The sequence below is a fragment of the Sceloporus occidentalis genome, unplaced genomic scaffold (assembly GCF_023333645.1).
Source record: "Sceloporus occidentalis isolate IW3139 unplaced genomic scaffold, rSceOcc1.0.p SCAF_56, whole genome shotgun sequence".
In the NCBI taxonomy this organism is placed as follows: Eukaryota; Metazoa; Chordata; class Lepidosauria; order Squamata; family Phrynosomatidae; genus Sceloporus; species Sceloporus occidentalis.
Genome location: NW_028317036.1, coordinates 4,549,652 through 4,561,980, shown reverse-complemented (window position 1 = coordinate 4,561,980; position 12,329 = coordinate 4,549,652). Strand labels below are relative to the sequence as shown.

At 43.4% G+C, this 12,329-nt stretch overlaps 1 protein-coding gene across 1 annotated transcript in view; it reads left to right on the top strand.

Annotated features, from left to right (window-relative positions):
* Positions 1-12,329, top strand: part of LOC149287846 (formin-1-like) — a 45,513-nt gene extending 33,184 nt beyond the window's left edge. Inside the window, exons 7-8 of the mRNA XM_089492438.1 lie at positions 147-291; positions 12,309-12,329. Of these exons, the coding sequence (XP_089348564.1) occupies positions 147-291; positions 12,309-12,329 (166 nt within the window). The remainder of the gene's footprint in view (positions 1-146; positions 292-12,308) is intronic.

Below are 12,329 nucleotides of genomic sequence, written 5' to 3'. Positions count from 1 at the left end.
GGGGTATTTCTGCAGCTACTGTTACAAAATGTCAGTACTTATAGTTGATGCATCAGCTTCAATCGAGGGAATTTTGGGAAGTATTTGGCTTACAACCAGTTGTTAAAAAAGTTGTAACGTTCACACATCTCTGTACATCCAATCAGTTCCAATCCCACGTTATGGGAATCGCTGAGTGAGCCCAATATCGCTGACCCCAAAGAGTTTGAAGATCTTTTTTCCAAAGCGAGTCTTCAGCCGAAGAAAAAACCATTGTCGGAGACCTATGAGAAGAAAACTAAAGCCAAGAAGGTATGTTTTTAATTTTCCCCCGAGCCATAGCGTCTGCATTATGTGTGGGCTTCGTTGTACAAATTATGTGTCTAATGCAACATGCATAGTTTGTGAACAACATTATTAAGTGACAGCGTTGTATATATACCTGGGCATTTCTGTTAACTCTATGTCTAGTTCACGCTGTGTATTCGGACAGTGTAAGTTAACAACATATGTCTGTTTTTAAATGCAGACCAGAGGCCTTAATCTACAGAGAAATTCTGCAGTAAATATGTTAAGAAATACTCTGAATTTATGATCATAAACAGTGCCTTCCGTGTCGAGGGAAGGTGAGGGATCCATGGAGTTATAAGGGGCAAAATGGAACATTTTTGTTAGATGCTTAAAAGCCCCTCATAGTTACTTTATTTTATGTATGCCATATTTTAAGTAATATTTTTATAATGATAAACCTCACTGGGTGTGGCAAATGATTATATATATATATACGCTCACAAACCAGCAGCCAATATAGCTAAGCTATAATGCACATGTATCATTGTGCCAGCTAAAGTTGTTTAAAGGTTGTGGGAATTGTTGTTAAGCATGGAGAACTCACAAACGCTCTTTGTGATATAAAGGGGTGATTTAAATCTGATTCCTTGATTCTACCTGGCGTCACTTTTGTATGGATGCATCATTTATGATTCCTTTTAAAGAATATGACCCCGCACGGGGTATGCATTGCTGCATTTTGCGAGTAGAAAGAAAGCTTTGTGCTGTGTGCGATGGGGTGCGCTCGTTCTGCAACAAACCAGCCCTCCAGCTCCGGAGATCACTATATTGCATCGTAGGTATTGGGGGGCAGTGACTTTGTCCAGGTTTGGAGTCAGTTTTCTTCCCATTGATCTGCTGGCACTGCCTGAAGATCCTAACGATTCCAGAGAGACAAGAATCGAGCCAAAACTAGGCAGGGATATCGATGTCTATGAAACCTTGCGGAGCTCTGACCCCAATGCGCTGAGAACCACAATGGGGACAGAACATTTATCTCTTTAATCTCTCTACATCTCCTAAACTCTGCATTGGCTCTGCTAAAGCGATGGCTTTGTCATACGCGTTCTGTCTACACATCTTTATTCTTGTTTCATGTAACTTTGAAACGTACTCCTATTTTGTTCGTGTGATGATGCTTTTGCATTTTCACTTATTTGGGACCCATGCTTCTAGATAGGGCTAGCAGGCCCGACACATAAAACTGGACGGATTCCCGTGGACAAGTGCAGCAATATGTAAAACATTATATCGAGTTAGTGTATACGTTTTACATGCTGTCAGATAACACTTGGACGACAGTCCAGCAGGATATAGAAGCCACATGCGGCTTTAAGTGGTTGGTCCAGCAATGCTATACATTTTGTGGTCTGTGCTTTCATGTCGCGTTGCAATGAGTTCTGACACATGTCAGTTTCTAGCGTAAACGTGTTTGAACTTTAGCGCAAATTTGCTGAACTGAACATTTTAACCTTGATAGGGTCTCTAGGTAGCGGAGTCCCTGCCAGATTCTTCGTTACTCCAATAGCAATCAATTTGTCTCCTTGTACTATGTTTGCTGTTATTTGGGGCCACGTTCGGCTGAGATCCCAGATGAAGTTAACATGGACTCTGCCAATGGTGAATATTTCTTACTGACCTTCAGAAATTAGCAAGTTGTACTTAGTTTTAATGAACGGGATACAGAGCACTTATGTGTCATTTTAGGGTTTAAAATTTTCCAAAAATGATGTTTTTTATTTGGTTATATACACCTCATTTTCTGTCTCTGCCAGTGACAGACGATTGGCTGATGCTAGAGGTGAGCATGTCAGCTGAGGCCCTTTTCTCACGGCTCCTGCGCTGGGGGGGCACTAGACTTGCGCATTCGTCTTCGGGCGAACATGAAAACGAGCACGAAGAGGCCGTTTTTTTGTTCGTTCCGAAGACACGCCGAAGAGAATACAGTGCCGGCAAAACGTAGGAGAAGACGAAGACTTCGTTTTTGCCGCGCAGCCGCCAAAATTTCAAACAGGAGTGAGCTGATCTCGTCTGTCCAATCAGCTCACTCTTGTGACGTCACGCTAAGGGTCTCGTCCAATGCCTGTGCTGCTGTTTTTTTAATTCTGAAGGCGCCTTTATAAGACCAGAGCTTGCCTGAGAGATCCATTCATTTTTCGCTGTGACTGCTTTGGCAACACTGCTGTGCTGCATCCGAGCGTTACAGAGAGAGATTGTTCTGTTCTGTGTGAGACTGGTAAGCCTTAGCCTGCCATTTCTCACAGTGTACTTCATCCTCACTTCAGTGCTACTTAATATAATTAATAATAATAATTTGATTAATTTAATTTTTTTTATTTAATTTGTCATCAACTGTAGTGTAAGTGCTGTTGAGTTGACAGTGCACCCAGTGCCTCAGTGGCACTGGGGTGCCCTTGCCCTGGGCTGGCACTAGTGCCTATTGCCTGTCCTGCTTAAATAAATTAAATAGAATTTATAAATAATAATTTAATAGAATCTATAATTTAATAGTTCATTATTATATATATATATTTGTCAGTCATATATATATATATATTCTATAGTATACTAGTGTAGAGTGTACTGTAGACATTCATCTACTAGTGTCTAATTTAAAATCAGTAATATTAATTAATATAATTAATAATTGAATTCATTATAAAATTATATATATATTTGTCAGTTATAGTTAGTAATAGTATACTAGTGTAGAGTGTACTGTAGACATTCAAGACATCTACTAGTGTCTAATCTAAAATCAGTAATATCAATAATTCTATAATTCTTTCTTGTCTTAATAGTTAATTAAATTAGCTATAAATAAAAGTAATAATATTAAATAATTACTACTAGCGTATAGTTCAGCTAATCTTATTAGTACTGGTGCTGCAGCTCTATAGTTTGTGCTTTGTTTTAGCAACAGCAAGAGACCAAGTCAATTTTTCTTAATTAATCTTTCATTTTATTTCATTTGTTTTGCTCACCTCAGTCCATCAGTGAAGTGAACTTGTTGGGCTAGTGAGTGCAGCCGCATAAGTGCTGTGTTTTTTTTTGATCAGCAAGCAGTGACGTTAACTGTTTTGCAAAGATTTTCTCATTTATTTTACATTTTATTTCAATTTTATTAAAAGTACCCTTAGTGTTTTGCTCACCTCAGTCCATCAGTGAAGTGAACTTGTTGGGCTAGTGAGTGCAGCCAGCAGTGAAGCTAACTGTTTTGCTGTGACATTTTATTTTATTTCTAATTCTTTTCAAGAAAAATTGACTGTGACGAGCTGTACTAAGCAAAGCTTCAAGCTACTAGCTGTAGTACTAAAATAATTCTAATCTTCTTTAATCTTAATCTATAATATATTATAAATAATATATAACAATATAAATTCTAATTCATAATCTATAATATAAGTAATTCTAATTCTAAATTCTAATTCATAATCTATATTCTTCTATCTATAATACATAATATATAAGTAAATTATTTCTAATCTATTAATATTATATAACTTAATATTAATTAATAAATCATATACTGAATCTGATTTAACCTCACTTTAGCTTAGTGGGTTTGAGAGCGTCTGCCTAGAGGTAGACTTATAGTAAGGAAATATAGCTTTAGGCTAGCATAGTAGTAGGCTAAGCTCTTAGGCCCGTGTAAATTCAAATTAAAAATAAAATACTGCTAGTTATTAAATAGTTAATCTTGAGTTAATAATTTAAATAACTTTAGCACTTTGGCAGATTGCACACAGCACAGTACAGTAGTGCATAGCTTTACTTTTTAAGCAGTAGCACTGAAGAGAACTTCCTCTAATTTTTTGTCTTTAATTCGTTTTTCCTTTTTTTTTATTTTTATTTTTTTTTATTTTTTTTATAGTTTTTTAAACACTACACTACACTACACACACAACACAAAATTTGAAATGGATCCTCCTTTTGGGACTAAGGAGGGACAAGCTCCATCTACCACCGCCACCACCAGCACCACCACCAGCACCACCACCAGTTCTAAGATGCAGCCTTTGCGTCAGTCTAGTCGGCCAAGTAGGCCAAGCTCTCGCTTATCATTTGGGGAAGCATTGCTTGAAGGATCATCAAGTAAAGGAAAGGCACCAAAAGCAGGCAGTAGTAGTGCGGCTAGGCCCACAAGCTCTATGGTTTTTTACGGAAAGCCTAAAGCACCAGAAGCACGTTCAAAGTTAAAGGGTAGCACAAGTAGTACCAGCCCAGTGACTAAAAAGAAGTGCCTTTTGCCCCAAGCAGCATCTTCCCCATCCACCAGCAGCATGCAAGGTACCAAGCAGAGCCAAATTAGCAGCAAGACTCAGAGGGGTCCCAAACCAAAGCGATCTCATTCCTTTGTAGGGAAAACCACCACCACCACCACCACCACCCCCACCTCTACCGCCTCTACCACCACTAGTGCTGCGCCTACTGTTCCCACTGGTACCGCCACGCCATGTCCTCCTAGTACCTCTAGCAAGCCACCAAGTCCTTACAAAATTTTTGTAAAGACAGTTAGAGAGAGGGCTACACATAGTGGAACTCCACCTAGCGAGGTAGCAGAGGAGCCTGAGACTGAGAGGCCAAGTGCAGAGTCTATTCTTCCTGCTCGCACTACTACTAGTCACGAGTCTCACGACGATATCAGTCTTAGCTCCAGCCTAGCAGGAATTCCATTCGATCTGGCTAATGAAGAGCTAGACTATGAGCCAGAGGAAGTAGAGGAGATGAGTGGTCAGGAATCAGATTCCTCAGGGAGCAGTGTCCAAATGACTAGTGCACAATTTTCCCCTGAGCCTCCACCTTCTCCGCTACGATCATCACCACCACCACCAGCAGCAGCAGCAAAACCTAGCAAATCTAAAGCAATTAGCAGTCCCACTATGGCCAGTACTGTTACCACCAGTCCCACCACCACTAGTTCTGCCTCTGTTCATCCACCCCGAGCAGTAGGAGCAGCACCCAAGGCACACTCCAAGGCTATGCGCGCCCCAATTTGGGAGCACTTTGAAAATGTTGAAGAAGGGCGCTATGGAAAGTGCAAACATTGTGGGAAGCTAATAAGCAGAGGGAAAGTGTCTGGCCATTTTACCAGTGCTAGCATGAAGCATCACCTCAGCACTCAACACAACGCTGTGCTATTGGGGAAAGATGCAGAGGGAAAACTTAGTGCAGGCAGCATAGCTGGTGGCCGTGGAAAAACCCCAACAGCTTCTTCTTCTGAGCCAATAGCAGCAGCAGCAGCAGCAGCAACTAGTGCTGGCAGCCAGAGACCAAGGCAGGTTGGAGCACTGCATGTCCAGCCCACCCTGGAACAATTTGTGGCATTCCAATCCAAAAGGTCAATGCCCAAACAGCAGGCCAATAAAGTAACGCGACTGATTGGTCAGTTCATTGCTGTTGGAGGGGCATCCTTCTCTATGATCGAAGGGGAGCCTTTCAAACAATTGATGGTGGCTGTGGCTCCACAATATACAGTTCCGTCACGTTCCACTTTCAGCAGGAACATTGTCCCCTCATTGTATCGGTCCTGTGTTGCAGCAGTGAAAGAGGAGCTTTCCAAGGCTGCTGGTCAGTCTGTTCATTTCACTACAGATTTGTGGAGTGCACCTAGCGGCCTGCATGCCTTTCTTTCTTTGACAGCACACTGGTGGCAGCCCGGTGTGTCTAAGGAAGCTGCTGCAGCAGGCTACCGATCTTTCCTTCTCCATGCAGAAGTGATGGATGAAAAGCACACTTCCCAAAACATTCTGCATGCGATGAGGAAAATGTTTAGCCTTTGGGTGGGAGCAGAGGCGGGCACCAATGTTGAAGTTGGTTTTGTGGTAACTGACGGAGGTGCCAATATGGTGAAAGCGCTGCGAGATGGTCATATTGTTGGTGTGCGCTGTGCAGCCCACATCATCCATCTTGTAGTGAAGGCAGCAATGTCAGAAGGAACTAATGTGGCAGCAGTAGTTCTGTCCCGCTGCAGAAAGATCGCTGGGCACTTTCACCATAGTGTTAAGGCTAGCCAACTTTTGAGGGAAGAGCAAGAGAGGTCAGGTCTTCCCGTACACTGCCTACGTCAGGATGTCAGTACACGGTGGAACTCCACGTTAGACATGCTCGAGAGGATTTTGGAGCAGCAGAGGGCAATCCATAATCTTGCCTCAGAGCACAATATTGGGATTACCTCTCCATTGAATAGGGAGGATTGGACAGTGATCGCCCAGCTAGTGGCAGTCCTTAAACCATTCAGGGATGCCACAGAAAATTTAAGCTCAAACACTGCCAGTCTGGCCCAGGTAATCCCAGTGTTCTCCCATCTAGGCAGCAAGATGGATGTGTTCCTTGGAAACCGTGAGGCTGTTCAAGGTGGCACTCTACATCCTGACATAGCAGCCATAGTCAGGAAGCTGAAGGATCTGCTAAAAGTACACCTTCGCAAACGAATGGAAGAGAGTCCCGAAATGATGCTAGCGTGCCTTTGCGATCCAAGAATTAAGGGAAAGCTAGCTTTGAAATTTAATGTTCTCAGTAGCTACCGGGAGCAATTGGTCAACAAGGTGCGTGACTGGCAGCGTAAAATGGGAATGCTGTCCGAGGAGGGAGAGGTGCAGGAGGAGGAAGAGATGATGTGGTCTGCTACTCCTAGCAGCAGCATCAGCAGCAGTGCCACAAGCAGCACAACACAGCTGAGTGGAGCAGCTGCGTTTTGGGAAGAGGCACTTGGGAGTATAGTTGGACCATCTGACAGAGCTAGCAGCAGAAAGGAGAGTAGTGCTGCTGAAATGGTCAAACTTTACCTCTGTGAAGTTCCTTCTGCGCCTAATGTTGATCCTCTTAGCTACTGGGATGAAAAGAAGAGTGTGTGGCCTGCACTCTCATGGGTTGCGCAGCAGCTACTATCATGTCCGCCAACCACTGTTCAAAGTGAGCGCGTGTTTTCTATGACTGGAAACATACTGAGTCCACAGCGCTCACGCATGGCACCTCATCTGATGGAGCAGATTGCCTTCCTTAAATTCAATCTGCCCAAGTTGGGTTACCCAGCTCTTAGCTTGGAAAGTTAATTTTTTTTATCTGTAATGTTTAAGGTAGTTTCTCCCCCTGGTTGCACGTGTTTGCGGTGTGGCAACGTCTGCTACCTCCGCCGGTGTAGCCAATTTACGCTAGGGCCTAGTGTCTGAGTTCTGGAAGTCCGCTCCCAAACGCCATGGACTGACAGACTTTCATGCTTTGCCCTGGGGTGAAACAGGTGAGCGGGTCGTCAATTGCCCACTCATTCACCTTTTTCCTTTTCCAACGGTGCTGCTGGTGGTGGTGCCAGCATCTTTTGCCAGTTCGCTTCCTGGCTGAAATCATGCCTCAAATGTCCCTAATGGAGAGGGTAGTTTCTCCCCCTGGTTGCACTTGCTGCGGTGTGGCAATGCCTGCTACCTCCGCCGGTGTAGCCAATTTACGCTAGGGCCTAGTGTCTGAGTTCTGGAAGTCTGCTCCCAAACGCCAAGGACTGACAGTCTTTGGATGCTTTGCCCTGGGGTGAAACAGGTGAGCGGGTCGTCAATTGCCCACTCATTCGCCTTTTCCAATGCTGCTGCTGCTGCTGCTGCTGCTGGTGGTGGTGCCAGCGTCTCTTCTCTGCCAGTTCGCTTCCTGGCTAGTGTCATGCCTTAAATGTCCCTAATGGTAAGGGCAGTTTCTCCCCCCTGGCTGCGTCTGTTTGCGGTGTGGCAACGCCTGCTACCTCCGCCGGAGTGGCCAGCTTACGCTAGGGCCTAGTGTCTGAGCTCTGGAAGTCTGCTGCCAAACGTCTAGGACTGACAGTGTTTGGGTGCTTTGCCCTGGGGTGAAACAGGTGAGTGGGTCGCCAATTGCCCACTCATTCGCCTTTCCCAATTCTGCTGCTGCTGCTGGTGGTGGTGCCAGCGTCTCTTCGATGCCAGTTCGCTTCCTGGCTAGTGTCATGCCTCAAATGTCCCTAATGGTAAGGGCAGTTTCTCCCCCCTGGCTGCCTCTGTCTGCGGTGTGGCAACGCCTGCTACCTCCGCCGGAGTGGCCAGCTTACGCTAGGGCCTTGTGTCTGAGCTCTGGAAGTCCGCTGCCAAACGTCTAGGACTGACAGTGTTTGGGTGCTTTGCCCTGGGGTGAAACAGGTGAGTGGGTCGCCAATTGCCCACTCATTCGCCTTTCCCATTTTTCAATGCTGCTGCTGGTGGTGGTGGTGCCAGCATCTCTTCTCTGCCAGTTCGCTTCCTGGCTAGAGTCATGCCCAAAATGTCCCTAGTGGTAAGGGCAGTTTCTCCCCTCTGGCTGCGTCTGTTTGCGGTGTGGCAACGCCTGCTACCTCCGCCGGAGTGGCCAGCTTACGCTAGGGCCTTGTGTCTGAGCTCTGGAAGTCCGCTGCCAAACGTCTAGGACTGACAGTGTTTGGGTGCTTTGCCCTTGGGTGAAACGGGAGAGGGGGATCGCCAATTGCCCACTCATTCGCCTTTCCCAATTCTGCTGCTGCTGCTGGTGCCAGCGTCTCTTCTCTGCCAGTTCGCTTCCTGGCTAGTGTCATGCCTCAAATGTCCCTAATGGTAAGGGCAGTTTCTCCCCCCTGGCTGCGTCTGTTTGCGGTGTGGCAACGCCTGCTACCTCCGCCGGAGTGGCCAGCTTACGCTAGGGCCTTGTGTCTGAGCTCTGGAAGTCCGCTGCCAAACGTCTAGGACTGACAGTGTTTGGATGCTTTGCTCTGGGGTGAAACAGGTGAGTGGGTCGCCAATTGCCCACTCATTCGCCTTTCCCATTTCCTTTTCCATTTCATTATTTTCCTTCTGATACACAACCAACCAAACATAACACACACAATAACACAAATAACACAGTGACATAACACATAACACACATAACACATATAACACAGTGACAAGTGACAACACACATAACACACATAACACATACACGTACAATGCAAAAATCACAAGGACCTTTCCTCTTGTTATTTGTCCTGGCCTTCATTTCTACACTCACTAGCATTAACGCTATAACTCACACTTCATACTATAACATTTTTCCATCCACATACCTGCCAACAGACCCAACTTTTTCAGGGACAGTCCTGCTTTTTTCCAGTCCTGTCCCATCTAATTTAGCTAAACTAGGTATGCAAATACACGTTGGTAGTTATAGCTCGGTAGGTAGCACTAGTATAAACATTAAATAAATATAATAAAGTACTAAATAATAAATAATAAATCTAACTTTAAAATACATTTAAATAAACCCCTAATTTTTTTTTAAAACCCATTAAAATTAAATTATTATTTAGACATAATACATCTTTAACCAAAGCAGTGCACTGCTACTAATCTTAAACATAACCGTACATTAACCCTAAGCTATTTTTTAGTTCTTGTCCAACATTTTTCCATCCGCATACCTGCCAACACACCCAAGATTTTGGTGGACAGTCCTGCTTTTTTCCAGTCCTGTCCAGTAAAAGTTGGGTTGTTGCAAAGTATGCCATTGTAAATAGGTAGCAAATGTTAGGCATGTATTACAAGTGGTCCAAAATCAATTTAAAAATGTAAAATAATCCCTATTCTTTTATTAAACATCTATGGATGTGTGACTGTGTATGATAAACGGAGGCCAAGTTCCTTGGAGCATTTGTCTCTAGGTCATTTTGTGTACAGTACACCTCAGTACGTGTGTGCAACTCTATTGGTCGTTTCGGCAGGGGGCTGGCCTGCCATCAACGAATGAAGTGCGTTCTGCAATTCACTAGTTGATGCCAGACCAGCCCCCTGCCGAAACGACCAATAGAGTTGCACACACGTTCCTTCACGGCAGCTGCTGCTGCTCCGATGTGTTGTTAACCCCGTATTAACCCCTGCAAGGCAACCGGGAAGGATACGAAGATTAAACGAGCACGAAGAATGTCCGCGAATATTCGCCCGAAGAGAAGACAGGAACGGGCGAGTATTCGCAGAATACGAAGGTTTTTTCCCCCCCGAAGACGAGCACGAAGACGAACACGAAGAGCCCCCTGGTGCCCAAGTCTAGTATTTAGCGACATCATATGCCTCAAGGCAAATATTATTGTATATTTTTTAAGCCTGCAGCCCAATCTAAATATATATATATCTCATAGGATCATTTAGTTATTTAAAGGTCCTCTTTTCAGCAGCTTTAAGACCTTCAGGGAAGTAGTGCTCTTGACCAGTGGTTGATAAACAATAGGGGAAATGGGGCATTTGCCCTAGGGCACGTGGTATCAAGGGGGCCCACTTGTTGCTGGCAGTGATATAATTTGTGTAGTATAGCCGACACTTCACAGAAATAACTTGTGCTGGGTGATATGGAAGGTCAAATTGGGCCCATTAGATGCATGCAACAGGAATATTTGCAGAGTTATCAGACAGACTCCATTATGGGTGTATGATCAGTGATGGCACATCTAGCTTCATATTCCCTTTCATGGATAGGGTCAGCCAGTAAGAAGCTGCTTTGTTGGTCACATGTTGCAGTTCATAAGAGCGGAAGCTGTAGGGCTGTTTGCATATAAGGGAAGGGCAAGGACCAAAGTTACTGTGTGAGGATCCCTCAGGCAGGAAGCTGCATCTACAGATAAGAAGATACTATAGAATTAGGAGCTTTGATCTGTATTGAAAGCAGTGTGTGTATATATGTGGGATATCTCTGTATGAATTCAGGTGGTTGTTCCTAAAATGCTTATCAGTGTATGAGTGTATATGTACATGCATTATACCTTTGTGTGTATTTGAGTGCAGCAGCATAATGACAGACGTAGCTTCCATTGTGTTTGTAAAGGTTTAGTTCAATGATTCTACTGTCCGGAGCATTCCAATCCAAGACTGAATTGTGCTCTGATCTATTGGTGAAAAAAAAGCACCAGAATTGTAGAAAGGAAATATCAAAGCAAGAAACAATATATTTACGTTGCATCTACCTCACGCCCAACCCCCTCTATAATATATTACAATGTCGTATGATTTTACTGTGGAAATTTAAATATATAGCGTTACACAAAAACTACTACCACAAATTTTGACAAAGGCTAGTGGTAGAAATAGGTCTGGGGTGTCTAGTTTTCAAAAATATATTATTTGATTGAGGAAAATTAAATTGGCCGGCTACAAGGATGTCTCAAATAGGACATGGGCACAGGGTGACCAGATAAGCTGGTATTTGGGACTCTATATCTTTACATATTATATTGTAAGATATCGTTGAGTGGGTACGTGTGGCACATTTGTAAACATTTTGGGCCAATGGGAGATTTTTTTTATGCCCCTCTTCAGTCATAGTTATAGAACACAGGGCAGTCTAACTTGGAAAGATTTAAGTTTTTGTTGAGTTAGGTGAATGCAACATAAATATATTGGTCCAATGGGAATTTTTTTTAATTTCATCCTATACATAAATATTGGAAAATTTGAAAATCAAGGAATGGGCTGATCATACATGGTCATATCAAATAAATTTGGCGCAAACCCAAAAGTAATTGAGCAAAGGGATCCCCCTCAAAGGCTACATGTCTATCTTCATTGTTATTTTTCCATGACTCAGTATTTCCTGAGAGTCATGTTGTCAGACAACATGCTGCCTAACTGACTTATTACTGTTCCTCTGTGTTGAAATATTTACATTTGCATGCATTTTAAAGAGGAACTCACACCATAGTTTTTATTATCTTCATGGTTAACAATATTAACTTAAAAAAACAGTTTTTACAAAATAGCTTATGTCAAAAATTTGCTTTGTTAACTTCAAGTTAAGCATACTAGAAAAATACTTAATGTCGACTAATAAAGTTATCTAGGGAATATCATCCTTAAATCTACATGTTTATGAACAATGCTTCTCCTCTCATGCATTTGTCCCCCCCCAGTATCTTTGCTTGTGAGAGATATGTTTAGGCGAACACATTACCTGCTTGCCACTGTTTACCAGGGTCCTGTGCACTGCAGCCACTCATAAGGATAAGTGCTTATTTTTTGCTCTTGCAGGTTAAAGAATGCTTAATGTAG